Source organism: Corvus brachyrhynchos, unplaced genomic scaffold (genome assembly GCF_000691975.1).
Source record: "Corvus brachyrhynchos isolate BGI_N302 unplaced genomic scaffold, ASM69197v1 scaffold12, whole genome shotgun sequence".
Lineage (NCBI taxonomy): Eukaryota > Metazoa > Chordata > Aves > Passeriformes > Corvidae > Corvus > Corvus brachyrhynchos.
Window position 1 is genome coordinate 40,022 of NW_008237885.1, and position 24,436 is coordinate 64,457.

Genomic DNA, 24,436 nt, shown 5'->3' on the forward strand with positions numbered 1-24,436 from the left:
CCCGCTGCGGCCACGCGGGCCGGTTGGCGGGGTTCTTCCTCCCCCCTTTTCCTCTCCTCTTAATTAAACCAAAAATAACCCGAAATCAGTAAAATCGCTGCTCGGAGACGGAGGGGAAACACGCTAGGCGAGGAACGGGAGGAATAAAGCACTGTGGCTTCATACGTGAAATGGCCATGGAGGCGGTGAGAAACGAAACTAAAAAACAACTGTTTTCTATTTACAATTTTAAATAAACAGAACAGCCTTCCCTGCGGTGTTTGTCTAAGTGCAGCAGCATAGCTGCTGTGTAGGTCATGAAAAGGTTGGTGCATAGTTTAAAACTTCCCATTCTGTTAATTTCTTAAAGAACAGTCGTTCATAGTCTGAACACAAAAGCTCATGATTTAATGAGGAACAGAAACAAAATCTCTGATTGTTGGTGTTTCAAACTTCATTGGAGTCCTCTGGCAACCACAAGTTGATCCTCTGCAGCTTCAATACCCTTTAGCCCTCCATATAAGAGTACATGCTGAATAGAGGACAATGCCTGGTTGTTATGTTTATTTACCCTTACTACAAGCTGGGTTAACCTCTTCAAAACAGCTTTACTAAGCCCGTTAACCACACAGCCCACATGATCTGTAGCCGTATCCCTAATGTGATGTAAATCTGACTCAAGACCATATGCACAAGTTCTGCTGCATTGTGTCTCCAAAAACTACACGTTTATTGCCATCCAACCCTTCCCGGGCCGGACGCTTCCAGGAGGAAACTCTCTGAATAGCGACTGCTTAAAAAAAAAGAGAAGAAAGTCAAGAGTCCTGCATTGTTGGTGCATTATTTTTAATGGCTGTTGCACATTTACAGAAGGGTGATGTGTGGGGAAAGCAAAGCTCACATGGTAAAGATTTTCATCACAGTTATTTCAACTGGTGCGTCATTATTTGAGGCTTTTTCCTTTCTGCCAGGAGTTCTGTATCAGAGTGGGAAGAAGCACAGATAGAAATAGAAACAACTGAATCAGTTTTCTTCTGCTGTTTTAACAGAGCTCAGGCTTATGTTTTGCCCTTCTCCTTCAGTGAAGTCATAATCCCACGTTTGTAGTAATTACTGTGATGTCACAGAGTTGGTGATGTAACTTCATTGTGGGCTATGAGTAGATCATGGGCCATGCAGGAGTGAGCAGTGGTTTGAGTTGGGAATAGTTTTAGTAATTAGCAATTCTGGTAAGCAAACTATAACAGATCTGCAAAATGGAAATGAATTTCTGTTTAAGCTTGACATCTTTAATTTCACCTCCCCCCAAGTATTATAGTCATCTTTTAAAACAGCTACTGGGGCCCCATGGAGAGAGCTTCATTTACCAGCTCATTTTTTCTTGATGGCTGTGGCAAGCGTAACAATGTTCTGTGCCTGCTTCAGTAATGGCATGTCGATCATGCTCCCGCGGAAAGTAAACGCTCCCTGGAAAAGAGAGAATATGAACTTTCTGAGACACCTTTGGAAATTGTAGTTGGCATGTCTTGTTCTTTAAAAACACATCTGTTTGCCAAGAAACATCATCTCCCACAGGAATCCTGAAGAAGTTTTAGAAGACAAACTAATCAAGACAGGGAAAATGCATTTTAAGAAATGTGGAGGGCAACAAGCTCTCCAAAGAGGAGGCAAAAAGAGAGAGAAAAGAGAAGCCCAGGGTGCAGCTGGCCTGTTTCAGCCTCTGTAGCTGGCAAGCACTGAGGACCAAGAGCAGTGAGGCCGTGCGTGCCAGCTGGGGAGAGTGGCTGGCAGACACCACACCCTGGGGCCCCTCTGCTCCCCACCTCCAGCATAACCATCCAGCATCCATCCAGGGCTGTGCCACAGGGCCAGCGGGAAACTGCCTGCAGACAGAGGGCAAAGCCAGAAGTTAACAGTGTCAGTAAACAGTAATGGGTGTTTGTGGGGGTGAAGCTTTCTTGACTCAGGGTTTGCTGAGGTTGTGCTGCTACTGCACCCCTCCATTAGGTCTCCAGTGCTAAAGATAGGCCGGGCCTGTGCCGAGAGCCAGTTATTGGGATGAAAGCTGGAATAACCAAGTGGATGGGACAATAATAGTGCCCAAATCTCCTCTGGAGCTGAGATAAAGCCTACCTGAGCACCACATACAGAGAATTACCCCAAGTGGATGCAGAACTACTCTGTGTGCCTCAGCGGCAGTGACCTGAGAGTTAGGATAGGTTTCAAAGGTCACTTTGTATTTCTTAGGATTTTTTGTTGGTACCATGGTGACAAGTTTAAAACAATTAACTATGAATCATAGTTAAATCTTAAACAGAGGACATATGTTTTAAATAGTGCCAAACCTGACTTGTGCCCTGTAATCCCCATGTGTTGCTGAGGTAGGATTTGGAAGATAAAACACTGCACTAAGACATGCTGAAGTTCAATAGACAAAAAAAAAAAAAATCTTATTTGCAATTCTAACAGTAGTTTGACACATTAAAAAAACCCCAAACAACAAACCCAAAAATCCAAGTACAAAGCTGCAATCCCTTCCCTGAAGAACTCAGAACTGAGGGCCTGGCCCCAGCATTGCGTAGGGCATCTCTGTGAAGCACTGCTCTCTCTTTTAATGTCCTGCTACAATCGATACGGGATCACAGCCTGGCCTTGGGTTTGACAGTGAGCAAGGCTAACCTAGAGCAAGGTACGGATGATAGCAGCACTTGTGTCTGTGCATGAGCAGTGAGAAATGCAGAAGAGAACAAACCTTCTGGTTTTCATTTGGGGCTCGATAATTATTAAATAGAGGACTCCAGTAAGTGAAGTGAAAATACAACCCATTTACAGAAATGTTTAGGAAATGCATTGCTCCAGTGGCATATATAGCTAAACTGAAGCAGTATTAATTAAATACTAAATCATGTTGTGGAATAGTTAAGACAAAAATCCACCTTAAACAGTCATCTAATACAAACCAATATTCTTGCATGTAAGAGCAGGCTGTATTAAAGCCATTGAAAACATAATAGTAAAAACTATTCTTTCACTCAAAGTAGATTTTCCTACTATAGTTTGCAGTATTTCAGGTAGGTTTGGAGATAGTTGGACTGACAGATACTCAAGGGTTGGTGCTTCAAATAGAATTTTTTTGTTTACTGAGCAAACTGTCAACCCTAGCTTATCCCAACAATACCAACATCAATATTGTTATTATTATTACTATTCATAATATACCACTTTTAATTATAGCTACATATCAGTAAGTTTCAGTTATTCTTTTAAAACTTTAAGGAAAATGCAGCCTCAAACTACTCAATTTATTAACTGCTGTGAAAAAAATTGGGAACTACGTAAACATTTCATGTCGTAGGACTTACTTGGAACAATTTAGGGCTGTGCAGTGATCTCAAACTGCAAGGTACATTTTTTTTAATTGTAAGAAAAACATATTTTAATTGTCCTTTTTTTTTTCTACAGGAGTTCAGTAATGCCCATTCAGTAACAGCCGATTCAGTAACAAAATAAAGAGTCAAGCTAATTCAGTAACAGCTATTGCTTACAGGAGAAATTTGCATGTGGGATGACAGTCATAAGCAGAAATACATTGAAGTCTCAAATCATCCTTCCTAGTTCTGTGAAAGGCTGACTTAGGTCATCCTAAGTACCTGCAGTAGTTTGCAGAAAGAGATGGGTGCCTAACAATGTCACTTCTGATATCTGGTGGTCCAAATCATGGCTGGAAGGGTCTTATCCCTTCCATTGACTGGATACAGGATGATCTAAAGTCAGATGCCCCTGCAGGCACCTAAGTTGCACCATGATGAATCTGGGTCAGAATGTCATTTTTATAAAGCAAGAGTTAATTAAACAGCATGCTTGTCCTCTCTTCATTAAAATAATATGTTTAGAAAGGGAAACAGGGTAATGGTGTGTATATGGACACACAAACAGTGAACCACATGAGAAGTGTTGCATGTTTCCTGCTTGTCAGTGTGCAGCTGTACTTCGGGTTGCTAGGAATTTGAATTCGTGAAGGAAAAAAATGCCTTTTTTTCTTTCCTAACAGCAAAGGGTAACATGAAGTTGGCTTCTCTGCCTCTTCACTCTGAGGCTTATTTTCCCCCTGCTAATTTGCAGTGTTGAGCTAAAGTCCAGAAAAAGAAACCAATTTTAATGCCATTGAATGTACCCTATTCACTGACTCTCTTTCCACCCACAGGTTTCAACAGATAGGAAATACCAGTAATTACAGCTTTGTCCCCATGCTCTCTTTTCCAATTCTGGTAGACAAAATTTGCCTCTAGCATTCTTTTGATTTTCTCTCACATGAATATAAAGAAAACAAGACTTTCTATAAACACCATTTGCTTTGATAGCATTAATCTGGGGATTAATTTAGTCATAGATCTAAATTTTCTTTTTGCCTAATTTTCTCAACAATCTCACACTTCCAGCCTGTACTTAGATTTCCAATAGTTCAACTATGGGACTAAGGGCCTGCTCTTAAGGAAGCTTGCAGCATGAACAGGAGCAACAGCAGGTGGGTAATGCAAGGCTGGGATTTGCATCCACTGCATTCGGTGGCTGTGGTTCTTGCTCACCACGTAGCCATTTAAATCATTCAGAGGGAGCCTTTTCAGAACTCTGTAAAGGGACCCTGCCATCAGACTAATCAAATGTGTCAGACCAGCCTTGGGAAGAGACAGGTCCTCCAGGTAAAGGTTGATGGAGAAGCTGGGAGAAGGAACATCCAGGAGGCAGAGCCACAGATGATGGGAACAGCCTCCAGATGACAATACATGGATGCAAGTAACTCGGTGACACTGTTGGGGCAGCCCCAGGCAGCACAGCATCCAGCTGCAGACATCCTTGGCTTCTGCTGCTGCAGGCAGGAGTCAGCTGCAACCTGCAGGGAAAGCTGTCAGCTGCAGTCTGCAGGGAGAGCTGGCTCCTTCAAAAGGAGCGAGCCCCAAACAGAGGTGGTGTAAAAGCGTCGGCAGAGGCAAAGGATGAGAGACGGGTCTCTGTGCAGGTTCCAGCTGGTTTACCGGCTATGGAAGATCCAGGGACAAAGACCAGAAAAAAGGGGAGAGCACACTATTTTATATGGGGGGGAGGGGGGGGGGTGGAACAAAGGGAAACAACCAATGGAGATTGACTGAGGAGGAGGAGACAACAGAGGAATATCCAATAGGTATAACTTAAGGGAGGGAATTACCTGAGTAGACCAATGGAGCATCGAAGAAGGGAGAACTTTGCAGAACTAATACATAAGGAACTAGGGGAAATACATAAACATAAACTTATACATAAAACTGGATGGAGAACTCCTGAACCAATAAACTTAAAACATGTAAACTAAGAACCACTAGGAACATCGGAACTCGCTGTAATGAGGGGGTGAGAATCAGACATCTGTGTTCTGGAGGCCTATCCACCTGTCCTCTGAATGCTCTGCTGCAGTGGCCACTGTAACCTGCACTGCAACAATTCAGGGGGGATGAGAAGTGGGGGAATGGAGGACAACTGTGGCACTCACCAGACAGCAGTCTGGAAGCGCAGTCCTTCTGAGGAATGGGTGGCTTTGTGGGTCAAAGACGCTGCCCCGGTTTTAAGCGACACTGCAGAAATTCTGCTATGCCTGTCCAGTGCCATCCGTCATACAGCCACACAGAGAATGTGCTAAAGGCAAAGCCCTGTGAGAAATAGGGTGACTTTGGCACTCACCACTCTGCAGTGTATGGGAGCTGTAAGGGCACTTTGGCTGGCCCGCGCTGTACAGCTGTTGTGAAGGCAGCACAACACAGCAGAGGGGTTTGTAAATACAAAATGTCTGTGCTTCCTCAGCCTGATTGCTCTATAGATCTGTCAGGGCAGACTACCAAGGACGAATCAAGGGAAAAAGTGAATGAGCGGTGTTCCTTGTTTGGGTCATCATGCAGAGTTGCAAAAAGTCCTTCCCAATTCACTTAGAAGAAAGGAAAGACTCAAGGTGTTTCCTTCTGGCATGAAGTATTATTCACAATGACATTTAATGCTCTGTTAGGACAATAGTAACACTTTAAAAAAGTAACAGCAATTTATGCAAGATGCAGGCCAGGCTGAGTAAGGTCTTAACAGCTCTACTTCGAATTTCAGTACATCCTAAAGTGCTGTGAGGATGGAACAAAGAAGATTTGGCAAATATAGAAGACAGCTGCAAGTGAATTAAAATTATAGAAAGCTGCTAGGTTTTGTTTGTTTGTTTGTTTTTGTTTTGTTGTTTTTTTGTTTGTTTTGGGTTTTTTTTTTGTTTGTTTCCTCAGAAGGTAATGGCAAATTATAGTCTTGGAAAAATGGGAATTGAGAATGGTCAGCTCCAAGTGTTGCAAGGATCCAGCCTACAGGCAGAGTTGACAGAGAGCAGTCATTTTCACAGGTCAGGACATGAAGACATAGGCTAGTGATAAAGAAGGGCAATCAGTTGTGCAGTAAGAATAACAAATGCAACAAATTTCCAGGTGGTTGTGGAGAGACTGAAGAGATGCAGAACCAAACTTTGTAACACACCAGTTTGGCAGATTTTTTCTTGTATCTTATGAAGTTCCTTTTAGATAAATGCAGCCACTCCAGCACAGCTCAGACCTAGCAAAGTTCAATGTGTAATTGAGGGCTCTTCTTTGACAACTTAGAATACAACCCTGGCCGCATGTGGCCATTGATCTTAAACATGGCTCTTGTTATACCTATATGTCATCCTTAAAGATTTGCCTTGCCTATAAGAAATTACATGTATCAAGTCACAGAAGGAGTCTCAGCGTTGGTCATTTGCCATAGCAAAAGATGAACGCATTAATGCAGTGTTTCCTGGAACATGAAGACCTCCTCTTTTTGTGTATGTCTCTCCTGTATTCGGGAACATTTACTTTGTGAAACTTTTGGGAGTGGTCAAAGAGTTTGGTAAATCTATACGACCATTTCATAACCAGAGTATACTAGTTTTTAGTGGCAAGAAGCATTTTACCTTTCTAGAAGTTAAATGGACAGGATTCAGTGTCCACAATTTCTGTGTTATCTGGGGATCAATATTCTGTGGTGGAACGAGGAGAGGGGAAGAAATGATACAGGTAATTTTCTTGCTAGTGTTTATCATGGGTATAATGGAATTCTGTTATATATGGAATTGTGTTGACTTTGAGTACAACAGGGGATGGACAGGATGACGAGTGAGGTACCCTTATGTTTTTCCATAAGATTAGGGAATGTAAAGTTTTATACTTCTTCATCTGTACTGAAACCTTTTTATATGATACACAATGTTACACAGGGTTTTACTCTCACCATATTTTGTTTCTTGATGTACCACTGGATTAAGGAGAGAAATAAGCAGAAAAAAACTATCATGATATAGAACATTTAAGGCACCTCATAGTAATGTGACACAATTATCTCTGAGTTGTATATTAAAGTACTTGAGTTAATTAAAGTCAAACAATAATTGTTCTGGGACGTGTGGGACGATGATCAGATGAGCTAGTCCCCCTTGGCTGACAATACAGAAGAATTAGATGTACTCCTGCACCTGGGAATGCTCGTGGCTTTTACCTCAGCATTTGCTCCATCTGTGGTTACCTGTGCCTCCATCCACATCCGTCCCAATGACTGCAATGAGCTCACTAAGAGGGTTACTGCAGACCCTCAGTTCTTAGACCACTCTAATCTATTGATCACCTGCATTGGTACTGAATATGAAGATTGGTTTTCCTAAGACATAGCAAGTATGTAATTTTTGAAGTACCAAACAACTTCTGTAAATTCCAAAAAGTCTACTGGCTTCCTGTCTGTTGGCAGATGGGACTCCAAGCACGAGCATCAGTTTTGAGAACTCCGTGCTCTGTTTTTGGAACCACTGCTGTGGTCCACTCAGTCATTGTCCAGCCTCTGCTAATAAACCTTTGATTCAATGCCTTGATCGTGTCATACATGTACCCAACAACTTTAACTCCTGTGTGAGAGTTGCCAGGATTTTCTCAAAGACATTTATATAGGTTACATTGAGATTGTGGCTTGTCTACAGTAGAAGGAAAAACCCCAGTTGTCTTGCATCAGATGGAAAAATATAGCCATTAGTGCTAGGTTAATTTGTTGTGTGTGTCCACATATCTGATGTCCTAGGCCACTGTGTAGAGATAGCCACCTTTTTCAAAAGCAGCTTACTCTGGGAATCTAGTCTGGCTACTTAGATGGCAGGCTTGAAAGTGCTAGGGGATCCTGGTGAGTAGGTAAGGCTTTGGCATGGGGGACATTCTGGGTAGTTAGGCCAATAGAAAAAAAGGAAAAGCAAGACAAGATGATGTTCCAGGAAACTGCAATATGGACAAGAAACCACCTGCTGCTGAATTTTGAATTAAGTATGAGTCTAAAATAGGGGTTATCTAATGCTTATGGAATTGCCAAAACCTCCTCTTCCACTACTTAGGGGACTACTGATTGTATGACAGTCTCACAAGTGAGGGGAGGTCCTTGGACAGTACTCTGCTGTCATGTGGTTAGAAATAGTGCACCACTGGTAAAGATTTGGTGTTTTTTTTCCTATTACTTTTCTCAACAGTTTTGCTAGCAATATTTTCCTTTGCAGACCCAATCCCTGAAGAGTGTGTGGCAGTCTGGTTGTCTCCTTGTCCTACTTGGCAGTCTTTGGAGGAGATGTGCATCTAGGACATGGAGGAAATGGGCATAAGGGGACCAACGAGCTAGCCACCCTTCTCTCCTCCACCCCCTTCATCATTAGGAGATGTCGTGAGTCAAACAGAGCTCCCACACTGCTCTGGTAACGCGGGCCAGAGGCTGTGTGTGAATACAGCCATTGTGTAAATAAGTAATTATGTAAGTCCCCTTCCAACCCCTGTGACCTGTGTCGGCACTTGCGGGCAGATGCCAGGCTAAATGGAAATGAGCAGAAGGGGTGATGCCAGCTGGCTAGTGCAAACCTTGTGTACCTCCTAACCCACATAGACAAGCGTCCTCATGTCCACAGACACAAGAAATCTTTGATCCAGTTATCTGAGAAACACTGATTCTTTCCATGGTAATTCAGTGTCTTGCCCATTTCTGAAACCCAAAGGTCTAGTTATGACTTTTTGGAGACACCAAAAATAAGAGGAATAAACACACTAAAATCTGCTTGGCTCTGAGAACATTACCTCTAATCCTGCACAATATTAGCTGTTACAAGGAAATAAGAGTTTTGTGTTCTGCAAGCAGGGCAGATTTGGTCTTCTGAGATGGGAAGGGAGCAGGTGGATGGCAAAGGCTCCCCCTAAAAAGCATGGCATTCAGAAAGATAATTCCCCTGGGATTAATGAAAACACACATTGTTGAAGTGACTCCCTGCAGAGGAAATTTGGAAGTCTTTGCTTTGGGGCTTAAAAAGAACGCTTGGATTTGCTTACAGGTAATGAACAAAGAGAAGAGGAGCCTGGTCACAGCAAATGGCGTTGGGTCTGTGCCTGGGGGAGGAGTGATTATCCTCAGTACAAAGAAATGATTTCTCTTGAAACAGAAGGTTGACACCATATTTTTGGGGAAGTCAAGAGCTAACAGCTGTGATGGTGCTGAATGCAGGTTTAATTAATTTTTTTCTTCTGCAAGTTGTAGCCAAAGAGCCGTCATTAAGAGCTGGGTCATGATTCTACCTTCTTGTAATGAACTTCCAAAGGTTAGTGAGCTACTAGGAGGTGTTCAGTGAAATCTGGGTCAACTGGGAATATTTTCCAGACTGTGACATGGTAATGCCTCTCTCTCTTCTCTGCTCAGTCCTGTCCTGCCTCCAGAGCAGACTCATACATAACTCTCGCTTTCTTTAAGTCTCTTTGCAGTAGGTAAGAAATGCCCAAATAACCAGTGCAGTCACATATGACAAACTGAAGACTTCACAGGCAGTGAGCTGTATGGATAAAGCTTTTTGGGCTGCATATTTTCACAGCCTTTCCTTTGGACCCTTTCACATTCACCCCTTTTCTGTAAAACCAGTATGGGTAGAAAGACACCTGTACACAAAATCTTTGGAGAAAATAAATGATCCCTGAAAAGGTTTGTCAAAGATATCTTTTTGGAAAGAGAAAATTCTGAGTGGGTCTCTGATCTGTTGAAGCGTGGATGAGGAGGGAATTCTGCAAAGTATCATCACCATTAACTTTCTGTAGCCATTTTGTTGATACGTAGAAAACATTAGAAACCACTACCTTTTGTTTCTTTTTGCCAGCGTAAGCTTCCACTGGAGAAGAAGTAGTCAGTGAGTTCAGAGGATAAATCAGTTTGTAATGCCAGAAGCAGGCCTGTTTGTTTGAGATAGGCTTCTACCTCCAGGAGCAGATGGAAGGACACAAAAGGTCAAGAAAGAAAGAGCAACAGCCACATGAAATAGAGATTGATTTTTGCCTCAAATAACTCCCGAGCAGCAGTGCAAGAACTCTGACAGAAGAAGCCCTTTCTAAAGCTCAACAGGTAGAAAGGACTTTGTGATCCTTCAAGTCCACAGTGGGGCAGGAAAGATGAAGAACAAGGACTTACAAGGTCCTTCATTTCTTCTCCACCTGGCATTACTGTTTCCAGCCCATATATAAGGGTTTTGCCCTGCTGTGTGAGCCAGACAAGCTGTTTTTCCTTCTTATAGTCCCCCAAGCTGCCTGAACCACCAGGGATAACCCTTTCAGCTGGGGTGGGCCTGGAGATCCTGCTTGGTCCAGCATCAGAAACTCCTCAGGCCACCAAAGTCTCTCCCTCGCCCTGAGCAAACAATCTATTTAAGATCCCTGAATGAAAGGCAGATATGAGGATTTTTTTTATTGCTGTCTTTGCATTTTCTTTAGTTACCTTCCCATTGTGGTTGCTGCCTACTTGTGTGCTCTTCTAGAGCAGGAAGGAATAAAATTAAAGAAGCAAAGTTCTAGAAATCAGGAATATACTCCACTGGTTTTTATTCTCTGTCTTATACTGTATTGGGAACGGAAGAATCCTAGAGAGCACACTTGCTGCTGCCAAGCAAATCTTTATTTTATAGCACAAAAGCAGCTTCCTGGACAAACAGCCTATCCAACCATGCATTTTTTTCTCCCTAGTGAGCATCATGGTTATTATATGGAAAAGTGAAAAGTAGCTGATATTAAGACTTTAGGATCCTCAGACACCCTTCATTTAGTATTTTGGAATTAACTTGAGGTTTATAGTCATGGAAGCAATGTGTTAAATATAAACTAGAAAATTCAATCTGAAAGTAAATGACTACAGGGCACACAGACGGCATTTGATACCGAAGGGAAAGGTAGCTGTAAAATACAAGGGAGTTGAGAAAAATAATAATAGCGAGGCTCGTTCTGCCAACAAGCATGGAATTGCCCATATTTTTGTATTTTGTGTTTTTTCTAATTTCAGATTCATTTTCTGAATAGGATTGAACGGTCATTTTTTACTGTAATTCTCTATTTCAACCAACAGAGCTTTTGCAGAGAGCCACTCCAGGTCCCTGAAAAAGCTGGCTAGCACAGAGAGAAGTGAAAAGGCAGCAAGACTGCTGCTACTTAAATTAACTGAAACAATATTTTGGCTGTACAGGCTTCTGAATTCCCTCAGTAAAGCTTAAAAAGAGCCATCTGGTCAGAACATTACCTCTCTAGTTAGATCCTGCTTTGGAAATTGAAATGAGGCTCACGAGAGCTCGTTAATGCTTTTTAAAGAGGGATTTTGGAGGTGGGTAGTTGTCTTGGTGGGTTGGTTGGTGCAGAGCAGGTTTTGGCACGATGGTGGGCAGGTGTCTGCAGTGCTGGGTGTCTTCCCACTCCATGTCCATAGCAAAGCATCGGCTGCACTGGGAATGTGCCGACACAGCATGGCCCTTCCAAAAGCAACTCACCCTGCATTTACCTCCTTGAGCCAACAAGGGTAGAGGAGTCGTGCCTTGCTGAGGGGGAGCCCAGAGAGGTGCCATCCTCTGCAGAGCCTGTGTCCCCCGGGACAGGAGCAGCTGCCTCCTGCAGGGGCTACCTCCAGGTGGCAAGGCTATGGAGGCACACAGATCCATCCTGCTCCCGGCTCATGGTGAAACTTCTCCCCGTGGGAAATATCAGTGTGCCATCCGAGTCCCTCTCCCTCTGCGTTTTGGACAGAGGTCTTTAATGAGTGGAGGAGAACAGATTAAGAGCCATCAAATGCCTGCTGGGGAGTGGAAAGGAGGGAAGCTGGCAAGAAAATATTTTTGTATGAGTTTCTGCCCTGCTTAGAAGCTTTTGCAGCCCTGTGTAGTAAAATCTGTCTCCTTCTCTCCCCACCTGGCATAACTCCCTCAGGACTGATTGCACCAATGTAGGAAGCAGTATAGCACAAGCAATTAGCTAGTACAGCCCCTTCTGCTCTATTGTAAAGGTTCAAAATTTGCCCCCAGATGGACCTTTCTAAGAGAAAAGCCTTCAACCATGACACAAAACACATTTGTAAAGCATTTTTCAAATACTAAAACTGTATAGAGAAACTTTGAGTACTAATATGAGCTCTCTCAGTTTTGACATTAAAATTTCACTTGGCCATTTTTTAAAAAGATAAACAATGTAACAGTGGCCCATGCTTAAATCCCACCAGCACTCTTCATCTTTGCATAGAGATGCACCTGAGCCTAGACTTCTAAAGGCTGGTGCTCCTTAAAGGTGGCAATTTATCACAAATTCCTGAATCCCCCACTCTGCAGTGAAAGGAGTACACATTGCCTGATTAACACAAAGGACAGCAAATGTCCTGTGCTCTCGGAGGGAGGGCTGACAGCGCTGCAGCCCAGCACACACAGAGGTACCCTGTGCTGCCACTGTCACTCTGGGATGGGATCCAGCTTGGGTGGCGGCACCTCAAAACTCAGCAGTCTGTCCTGGGCAAGGGGAGCGGGGCGCTGGGCTGCTCCCTCACTCCCAGCTCTACATAAAGCCCCAAGATAATGTCCTGTAAAGTGCAATATAATCCCTGTGGGTTGATGGGGTTTCATACAGCCCCATGCCTGAGGGATGCTCCTGTGTATCCCTTCCAAGAGGCAGCCCTGGGACATGGTCCTGCTTGCCTAGCAACCACGGGCTGGATTGAGACAGGGTGGATCCCAAGTGGCTGGGGAGCCCTCCTGGGGTCCATGGCACAGCCAGGAGAAGGAGGAAGGCCGGGAGAGACCTCCCTGTGAGGCAGTGGGAGCTGGAGCTGGCCCAAGCATGAGGGCGCATCGTCTCTAAGATACAGTGGCTTGGGGTAGCTTTTCCTAAACAAAGAGCATTATAAGGGAGCCACTGCTGGAAATTTCCATTCCTTTGTTGGATTGATGCTGTGTAAATAAATGCATTCCTAAGATTTTTCATAATCCTGGAAAGGTCCGTAAATGAAACTGTACAGTTTGCCAAATCACTGGAGTTCATATATATTATTCTTCAGCTGCTGGGAACATGATACACAATGGCACAGAATATAATGCAAGAAACATATGCTAAAGGTCTTCTTAGAAGCACTCTGTGCATTTGTATGTGGCACGTACAACTATTTCTTTTGATTTGCTCTATGGGATTTAAATATTCAACCCATATTACAACCTGGGTTTGTGATATCCTTACCTTAACTCTAAATAATCCTTACCTGACAAGTGACCTTGGCAGCATCATTTAGTTATTCCCTAGTTTCATATGTGGGTGCTTTGAAAGCATTTGTAAATTAGTATGTGAGATAAATGTGTAATCAACCTTTTACTTTATTCTTCTGTTTTTCTTTATATTTGAATTTTATTTAAAAGTAAGGCAATTTGGGAAGATTCAGTTTCAATAATGATATTATTCCTGATGTATTTACACATTGAATGGCTTAAAAATGCATTTTCAATATCTAACATTTTTGTCATATACAAACACTAACTACATATAGAAGAGATACAGTCCTGTATCCAGTGTACTGGAAAAATAAAACTCAGGAGTTACTTAAATAGTAAAGACTCTTATATCCTCATTGTTAGAAATCAGATATTCTTAAAATAGGATGGTAACTTCTCCCATTAGATTCAGCTAATCTGTATTTATAAGATGACTTCCCTGTTTAACATAGCTTTAGAAATTTCTAACAGAATCTGTTCTTTAGACTACTGGAATGATGTTTATCACCCTTCTTTCTCATTTTTGAGCACACTGACATTTATCTTATATTTAGACTTTCCAACAGCTATGCCTGCTTTCTTTAGGATGAAAATTTTAATTTTGAAAAGCATATCCCCTAGTAATGCAGTTCTACTGGAAAAATATTGAAACAACCTGGAAATAACACTTTTCTTTTTAAGCACTTTTCAGTTTTAGATCTCAAAGTTCTAGACAAAGGAGAGCACTTAATAAATAGTCGAATAAAATACAAAACGTACTTTTTCAGCATTTGTATCTACTTGTCCAAAACATAATGTTGCCATTTATTTCCTAGACATGCTATTTTTTAGCTGGATTAGAAATGTGAAAAACAGCCCTACAAACAAAACAACCTAGAAACCAAACCACAGCAACCCCTCAGACAGGGCTATCTCCATAAGGCAAGCCCAAATACTTCTGGCTAGCTGGTTAGCTCTCTAATTTCCTTCTCTTTGGACACTGCCACAGCATCTCTAATTCCACAGTGCTCAGTCGAGATCCTAATTTTTCCTGACCTCAGTACTCACATTTGGGTGATGCTATGTCAAAGCATTTCAGTGTCCAGGATGAAGTAGCCTGGTTCAGCCTTCTTTCCAAAGAAGATTATTATGGTAATTGTAGTTCTCAAATCGGAATAGATTATAAAAGCTTATTACTGTATTTTAATATAAAATATTGTTAACTAAGGGCATCAAACTTTAAATCAAATTAATAGCAAACTATGATCCTAGAGCCTGCAGACCAGTAACTTACCTACCACACAAACAGCTGCACAAATCCCTCACATTTATTTTTTCCAGGCTTTCAACTTTGATTAATAACATGGTAAAACCATGCGAGTCTCAACCATATTAACCACCGCTATATTTTTCGTCTTACTGACATGAACACTTTAATATAATAAAAGGGAAAGGAAAACAGAAGAGGTGTTTCATTAGGACATGAGGATTACTGAAACCGCTGTGTGGAGTATTTGCCAGGAGGTGGTGGGGGAAGAGTTATTACTCACATTTTAGCATGTCGTTAGGATGTGGAGCGAGAGGATCCCTCAGTGAGATATGTTTGCTTTGGAAAAAAAATTAAGTAATCAGACCGTCCAAGCTCTTCTCACTGACGCAGTCATAATAGCAAATTAGAAACTCAGTTAACGAGTTTCCAGCATTACATGGAAAACTATTTTTCCACATCTGTTATAAAGTCCAGTAATACAACAGTGCTACAAGATCCAGAAGTTCACATATTAACCTGCCAGTCCTTTTTTATTGATAGAGGGCTACATGCAAAAATATATGAAGCATGCAGCCTGGTTGGTTAAAAAAATAGCCTGCACCACAAACCCTTAGCAAATTTGCTATTGCAGCTGATTACAGAAGCTTATAACATATTTTAAAAGCATTTATGAAGAGAAAAAAAAATCCCCCAAACCCAAGTAAACCCCCCCTGAATGGCTGATATAAACAAAAAACCTCAGCATTATGTCAGTAAAATAGCAGCTTCAAAACAAATTTAAAGATTAACGCTTGCCTAACACAAAATAATTCTATATTAAACATGGTTGGCTTAATGATTGTGTGATACTGGGACTGGAGTTAAATTTAGTCCAGTCTCCTAGTTGACTGTTCATATGGCAGGGATGTTCCTTAGATGAGTTTCTGATACTAAACTCAGCTGAATGAATAGTATTAAACACATCATAAACAATATTTGGCTGAGTAAGTTGTTGTACTTTTTTCTTGCTGCATCTACCTGCCTACACATTTGCACCAGCAGTATGTTTGTAACGATGCCTTTTGTGAGGGAGCCCAGCCTTGTAAATCAGAATAATGGGCAAAACCAGTCACATATTTTCTATTTCTATATTGTTTGCATGAAGAGAGCTACATTTCAAAATTCAGGGGAAGAGAACAAAGAGATCCAGGCATACAGCATTCTAAGAGTGACCCTGAAATCACTGCTCTGGACAGCACCCAAATAGCGTAGTCATGGCTCTACTGGAAACACTGAGGTACCACAAAGGGGATGCAATAGCTCAGCAAGGAGAAGGGCAGAGCAACAGCAAATACCTTGTCACACTTTACCTCTGAGAAGAAAGCATAATTTCTATTTTGACCTTTACAGCATTTTTAAGGCACAACATCCGCAGTATCAGAAATGCAGGGCAACAGGGAAGGCAGCTATCCCATATTTTTTTTACCCACTAGAAAGTGTAAAAAAAAGTGCAGAAAACATTTATGTGGCACCAGAGAAACTGAGACCCTATGCACAGTCTTACAGATGAACTTTATGACTGGAGGGATTTGTCTCCTACTTGAATGCCACACAAGCACATGTGAACCATTCCCACTCATCTGCACTCCCCATTCCGACATTGGGACTTTCCTTTTTAACTAGCCTAGGCTTGGCTGAGACTAAGATAAACATGTTTGGCTGCAACTTTTTTTTCTTTCAAAAAGAGGCAAACTGGATTATAGCAAATAACCTTTAAGATAATTAACTGACAATGCCGCAACTAGCATAAAATCTTCCTTCAGGCGACCCCTAATTTAAGTATTACTGGCACAAAGTGGAGACAGATTGTGCATCACCACCGCAATATTTACATAGCAGAAACCCACAGAGCAGGAAACGTGAGACTCAATGATGCACTAAATTAGGAACAATCATATTCTAGTGTTAATTTGCTTTCTCCTCTATCCAAAATTCAGGTCCAGCAATTGGTACAAATGCACATAAAACATTCCCATTTTTAGTGATTAAGAACTACAATCTGCAAGCAGTTTCACTCAAAAGTACATTCACTCATTACCGGGCATATTAGAGGGATCAAACCCCCAAAAGTGAAACAGGTCTACCATCACAGATATTTTTTTAGAAACCGAAGGCTTCCTAATCCATTTATTTCTTTCCGTAAAAGATGTCTGTGGAAGCAGTCTGAGTCCTCTGCCAGACTACCTGACTTTTGGTTGCAAATATTTTCCTCTGACAGTAACACTGTGATTCTGCAGCATAATGGAGCAGCAGTTTTAATTCTCCAATGCTGTAGATACTTGCAGGTACTCAAAAGGCTGTGTAATCAAAGAATTAAAGTTAAAATGGGGAGGAAGGAAAAGATAGCCATTCTATTTCTAAATATATTGGGAAGTGATACATTTATCATATACACTATGCAGAGACAGATTTCCCAAGAAATACTCTTAGTTACAGCACACGTCGTAAGATAAAAGCAAAGAGCCATCACCGACCTTTCTCAATCTTAAATGTTATTCAAATTTGGTTCCACTATGGCATATTAACAAAATATTTACCTTGCCTAATCGCTGATGTTCTTCAAAAGCAGAAATCAGTTCTTGTGCCCACTTTATTTTTTCAGGGCTCGGAGAGAACTGTTCCTGGACAACAGCAATTTGGTTGGGGTGAATCACCTGCTTACCTACAAAGAAGATTAATAACACCAGAATCATGCATCAACAAACAGATGTTCAAGCAAAATGTTCCAACCACTTGAGGCTCTCATATGCCTTGCAGACTTTCTTGCTCTCTAACTAATTATTTTACTTGGTTTCTTTTATTTTTAAAACTGGAAAACAGGCAGATAGTTTTTTGACAGATTATTTTGAGAGTAAAAATACCTTGTGCTATGCTTGCATTCAGTATAGTTTGAAAGAAGACATGATTCTTTCTCCTCCCTCCCCATTTCAATCCTTACATCTTGTCTCAGTCATTTCAGGTGCAATTGTTTGTCTCAGGCAATTACAATTGTCAATAACAATTAAGTATAAGGCATCTCTGAATTTGACTATATAAATAACAGCTCCAGCCAGTCTTAAATAAGTTGTATTAAAATGTGTTCAGAAAATGAAATCTGAAGAAGATGGTAAGAGATCTGTAGGACTGAAAAGTTACCAGTAGCCTAAGGATCATGCCCTAAATTCTCGGTATTGTCTTAGCACCGTATAATCCTTGATGTTGTTTAAACTGTTGTTGCTGCAATTATTGGTAGTTGCAGGTAGGCTGTAATATTTATTTAGTCACTGGTATATCAAACAACCACCAGCAGTGCCCTGAGGTTTTATGAAGCATATTTTTAATCCTTTCTGGTATAAACATAAGAAAATAAAAATATATGTTGTCTTTTTTTTCACTAGAGATTTTCAAACGTGAATCGACAGCCACACAATCAGTTTTAATCTGTGATTGAATTTAGCTACCTTAAAACAAATACATGTCTAATTTGTTTGACAGTTTTAAAAGTGCAGTGTTTGACATTATTAGTTCATTTCTATGGGAATTTCACAGACCGGTGTGAATTTGTGATTTGCTTTTAAGGTGTATTGATAAAGAGAGGCTACTGTAACTCCCAGCTTCCTGCAGAATAAATGACTCTCCTCGGTGCCAGATAACAATACTAGTTAGAGGGATGAGCCTGATCCTGCAATCCTGCCAGCAAGTGAGCAGTCCCCTGCAGACCGAGGGTCCCACAGCCCTGCCGCCCTGCCGCCGCCGCAGCCTCTTGCGCAAGCGAGATTTTTGCACGCCAGGAAAAGTTGGAAGTGTCAGGACCTAAGGAGGTTTCCTGCACAACGAGGTCTGTTCCCGTGTTTTTACTGACACTGAGCCAGCTATACTTTAGGAATCAGCCCATCACTAGATCTGAGAAGTCTCACACATGAGCGCAGGGATACACCTATTTTCAATGAAAACACCCCTGCAAAAATCCCTGGGATTACTTTCATCAGACTGCAGTGGGTCTGAGTGATAACCTGGAGTACGAAGAAAATCTCCTTGATTAAATGAGCAAAGAAGTAGTAGTCCTTTAGCGTTGCTACGTTCCTTTGATAAAAAGCCATAAGTAGGTCAATTTTATTTCTTGTTAAACAGCGTTTAGTTTATGATATTACAGGCATGCAAATATTCAGTTTGAAATTTCAATATCATAACTATTTTTAAAATACCTTAAAAATAGGTAAAAGCTTAAACCCCATTAAGAACTATAATTTTTGAAAGAAATTACACAAAGACTTTTTTTAAACTAATGTGTTTTACCTTAGGTCTACTCAGAGGTTTGTTAGTCAGTTTAATAAAATGTCATCATTAATAAGTTGATGATGTTCCTTATTTGTAATACAATAAATTCTCCTAGCTAAACCATTAATTCCAAAATTGAAGTGTGTACAAGCATTTCTTGAAAAATCCTAAGGAGCTTAACTTTCTGAAAAAAATGTTGAGCATATTTTAAATTATATTTAAAGTCAATCTCTAATTACAGCAAAATTAAAAATACATCTATATGATTTTTTAAAGTGTAAAACATTTCTGTAAAAAGATTTGCTTTTGATAAAGAAACCTATAGTAGTAAACTATGCTTTTTCATAATTTAAACACTACTGAACAATTTATGGAGAATATAATCCAACTTTTGATTTATAGAACTCAGTTGATTTTTGTCACAGTCTACCTATCCAAATAACTGACATAATGCCATGCAGGAACCAAGTAAATATTTTAAACAGAATTGTTTTTATTGACAAGTTACTGAGAGAGTGCAAAATTGGAAGGCATTAAAATTTATGACCACGAAATCTTTTTTACAGTACCACTTGATATATTGTGCTTTAAATCAATACTTGTCAAGTCTTTTAGGTAACTGTATGATGGTGTCATTTCAGTCTTCTACAAAGGACTGAAAAAGAGAGGACACCTAGACTGTTTCGTATCTATATCTGGTTTCACAGCATGTAGCACAGGACTTTATAATGACTAAGTCAGCTGTTAAAGCTTATGGCAAGGTTTACCTAATTTTTTACATAAACATTCCTAAAACCTATGCCCATTTATATAGGCAACACACTGATTTAAAGTCCACAGGTAGCAGTAGTGTTAAACATCTTGCTGGCTGTCTGTGGATATATATATATATGTGTGTATATATATATTTTTTTTTAAAAAAAATATTTATAAATAGTCATATGAAAAGACTATTAATTTGGCTGAATTACATTTGAAAACATTTGATTTCACTTTTATACACTCACTGAAGGAAAACCAGGCTGATTTTAAGGTAACTGGAAAAGAGAACTTGGCTACAATAAGCATTGAGGTTCGCAATAATATTTAAATACCTGGTAAATGCTTCATCATATTATTTTTCTTGTTTAATCTTGAGTGAAGCTGTTTGATTGCGTTAAGGACAATTTTACTGGCCTAATATGGGAACATCTAAGGACATATAACTTCGCTGAATATTTTGGATTTGCGTTGCTTTTGAGGGTGGTGAGTACAGCCCTGTGCATGCAAATAAGTGAGTTTTCTCCAGCTATGAGAGCAATTTGCAAGACTCAGCTCATTTTAGTTCTGTTGATTTCAATGATTTTGATTCTTTATAAAAAAATTAGCAGGGAGGCATCATATATTTAAAAACTAGAAGAATTGCACATTTTGAACTTGTTAGGGTGACATTTCAGTACTTTTGCATTATCAGAGGACTGTCAATGGCAAAAACAATGTGCATACTTCTGCTTTATGCAAGGTCATGGATTAAGCTAATGCCCATTTGTAATTTTCTGTGATGAATGTGAAATTGGAAATGTTAAAATATTTCATTTATATAGATTTGGAAAAAACACTTGTATAGGTTAGGAAAAATATGATTTTGCTTTCAGTGTTGAAATTACATTTTATTTCAAGCAAAACAAACCAGAAAGATTATAAAAATATTAGACAAACTGAGAGCAAGAAAACCAAAAAACAAGAGAAATATTTTAGATGGACTTAAAATATTTTTTCTTTTTTGCAGAAGAAAAGGAAAAATGTTGTTTTGTTTTAGCTTAAACAGATTTAAAATTTTTTTCCCCACACCAAATTAGAAGAGTCAGTATTGCCCCGTCTCTAATTACGGTTGGACTGATTGCCAGGTTGTTTGCTGAATTTTGGAAATGTGTTGATGATAGCTGCAGAAAGGCAGGAGGCAAAAAGCAGGTGCTGTGAGTGTACCTTAATAAAATCTGTACCTTTCACGGACCTTTACTCCTTGTATGAAAACGCAAGTATGACACATGCACGGCCAAGTTAGAAAGTCATTCTACACTCTAAATTACTATGTGACCTTTTTGTCTTCTGTCTGGACCCTGTCTTAAGGTCAGACAACTGCCACCATAAGGTCAGTGGAGTCCAAATCACCACCAGCGTTGGTTATGCAGAGCATTGCTAAATTTCCTAAATTGGCAGCCTCAGTTAAGCATTTAAATGCATATTAAGCATTCAAAAAGAGTGCTCTCAAAGGTGCTAGGCATCTGCAACTCCGTCTTCTGTCAACAGGAGGTTCAGATGTTTATGTTTTTTCAAAAATCAAGCCTTTCCTTAAGCTAGGAAATATTGGTTGAGACTAGGTAGCCGTCAGCAGGTGCTACCATTCAGCAGCTCTATTATTTTCCCAACTTCAAAGGCAGACGAGTGAAGGGTGGAAGTCCACATGGCCGTGGATAATGTAGCTGTGAGGAGCTAACCATTTCACCTCCAAAACAAGATTTGGGTTTGCAAATGTCAAAGCTCAACAGACAATAAAGCAGAGTTTGTGCCAAAAAGCATTGATTGCTATTCTTTCACTGGCATGCCAAGATCACTTAAAATTGCACTTATTTTTTTGTTTGGTGCTTTAAGATATCATGTACAGCTAACTGTAAAACCAGAGTTTGTGAGGTGGCATTGCCAGGACCCATGTTTTTGGTAACAGAAACCTAAGGGATGTACTATTCTCATATGTACATATATCCTGGATGGTGGGCAGAGAAAAATAATGTAATATTCGTCCTGTATGTTAGAATTCTCTAATGCATGTGTCAAATGGCTGATTTCTATTGCAAACCCCCAATCTCTGGTGTCTGCACTGTCCCAACGGGGTGTCCGAGTGACCTGGCACACCAATCACAGGGTAACAGGCTGCATTACAGGACTGTGGGGCAAGGAGCCCGCTGCTCTTGCTGTCTGCCAATACCCATAGGTGTCACCAGCACTTACTGGGGGGAAAGCCAGGAGATGAAAAACAAACCAAAGAAAACAATAAGAAAATAACTTTCCCCTAGCAATTAGCATATGAGATTTGCTTCTCAACTTTTTAGCCTAAAAAGTATTTTTTAACTACTGCCGTTGTTCAAAGAAAGAGAAAGGGCTCCAGTTGTGGAGGGGCCATTGCAGAGTACAGTATTGCCCTTCCCATGCTCTGTGATGGGAGGAATCACTGCACAGCCTCTGCCCCAACTTCTCTTCAAAACCAGTCACACGCTTCATGGCATGTGGTTTTAAAAAGCAGCCTCTGACTGGCAAAATTTCCAGCCACAATTTTTAAGACACTAATAAACATAGAAGAGCTTGATATCAATGAGTTTTTCAATAAATGACCTGAAATGAAAATCAAGTTATTTGTCTAAGTGACAGTAAATGTAGCACATATTTAAAATGAGCAAGATCTGTGTTCCTTTGAGACATCAGCAGAAAGTCGTACCAGTGAATCCCATTGAGGCACCTTCTCTTGATTGCCTGTGGAGCCCATCTTCATCATGGAAATCAATGTAAACAAGGTCTATTGCTTGAAGGCCAAATGCCTTTGCTGTGACTATTATTTCTTGTCTGGCATATAGAATATCGTGAGTTTCCTTACTGCTTGTTGCACCTAAGAAAATAATGAGAACAAAGAAAAGCTGACAAGAGTGTTTTAAACCTTCCTGTTTTAAATATTTCTTATGTTAAAAAAAAGGGAAAGTTTGAGATTCTAGTTAACTGATTTAGAAAACAGAAGAGGGGTGTAAGGCTATACTATAGAGTCAAAAGGATACTTTTCTGAGGAAAAAAGAAAGCTGCTTTAGCAAAAATAAAAAATACTGTCCCTTTAAACACTAGCTTATAAATTCAGATTTTGATTTAGTTTAAATCAGAAGTTGTAAGCCTGAAGTCAGTGGAAGCTTTGTCTGGTAAGGACTGCTGACTTGACTAAAATGAAAGTAATTATTTGATTTTACTATTTACTGCATGTACAGTGAGAAGCATTACAGCAGGAGAAGCTTTATGCAAACTGATATACTGGGTCCAACTAAATGGTTAAAAAATTCACACTGAGAATAGAATTGCACTTTCCTTGGTTCTGATTCTTGTCACAACTGATGTCCTAAGCTGAATATTTAAGCTTTAGTATTTGAATGAAAAATTGATGGTAGATGACTTCTGAGAAGAAGCAAAAGTATTCATGAGACTTCATGTGCTCACAGGGCACCAGCTAAGCAACGTACTCATGTGAAGGCTAGTGGGAAAAAAAATAATAACAATAATAACCATAAGGTAACTATTTAGATACAGATTTTCAGTCTGTAAGGAATATTTTAGTAAAGCAATGCTGATTTTTACATTAACATACTTATTTTTAATGTAGAAGTTTTTGATAGAACTGTGCTTTTATCTTTTATCTTTAAACTGAATCAGAAGCTAAGTGCCCTCTTACAAAAGAAATGGTGAAGCACTTTTTATTTTTTCGGAAGACTAATAGTGCTTTAATGTGAATATGTGGCTGTATTGACATGCGACATATTTAAAATAAATTTATGAAAGCAAAATGTAGCAGGAGAGTATTTGTGCTTGATGTCAAAAGCCTGACTGACAGTTGTATGTAAAGAAGTGGTGAAGCAGACACCAGAATTTTAGGACTTTCAAAAATAGTTCTAAAAAGCATGTGAATGTTGTTTATGGATACAGTATTTTAAAATTATTTCAGTGACTCAGCAGGGCGGTTTTTTTGTTGGTTTTTTTTTTGTTGTTGTTTTTTCATTAACTTTTGGTGCTGACTGGCAAGAAGCACAAGAACGTCTCAGTGCCCTGTAACACAAGGACCATGTTTCAATTTGCCAGTGATACATTCTGCATTGAAAAGAAATTAAGGAGAAAAACGAAAACATAAAATGAGACTCAGGTGTCATTAATTATTTCTGTTAGAAATTTCATGGTCTTCTCCAATGCAAATGCCATACATAAACATTTATAGTAAAGAGAAAAGTAACAACCTATGCTGGCACGGAAATCCTCTCCTCCAAAGACAACTGCATCCAAATGAAAGCCAGCCTGGGATCCTGCTCTCAGTGCTTCTTCACAGACAGCCTTCAATTGAGAACAGAGTATTAATGTCTACAGAAATGCAGGATGTGGAGAGACTACAGAGGATATTAAAGCAACTCAGCATTACCAAAATCTTTCCAAGAAAATTGCTCTTATTAAGCAAAGCCACTGTAGATGCTCCACAATGCACAGTGCTTTAAAATGACTCAGCAAAA

General features: G+C 40.1%; 1 protein-coding gene across 1 annotated transcript in view; it reads right to left on the bottom strand.

Moving 5' to 3' along the window:
• Positions 1 to 804: 804 nt before the first annotated feature.
• CLYBL (citrate lyase beta like) overlaps positions 805 to 24,436 on the bottom strand; it is an 80,529-nt gene continuing 56,897 nt past the window's right edge. Inside the window, exons 4-8 of the mRNA XM_017732601.1 lie at positions 24,170 to 24,263; positions 22,624 to 22,791; positions 17,432 to 17,556; positions 1,347 to 1,446; positions 805 to 955 (exon numbers count right to left, since the gene is read on the bottom strand). Of these exons, the coding sequence (XP_017588090.1) occupies positions 1,351 to 1,446; positions 17,432 to 17,556; positions 22,624 to 22,791; positions 24,170 to 24,263 (483 nt within the window). The 3' untranslated portion in view covers positions 805 to 955; positions 1,347 to 1,350. The remainder of the gene's footprint in view (positions 956 to 1,346; positions 1,447 to 17,431; positions 17,557 to 22,623; positions 22,792 to 24,169; positions 24,264 to 24,436) is intronic.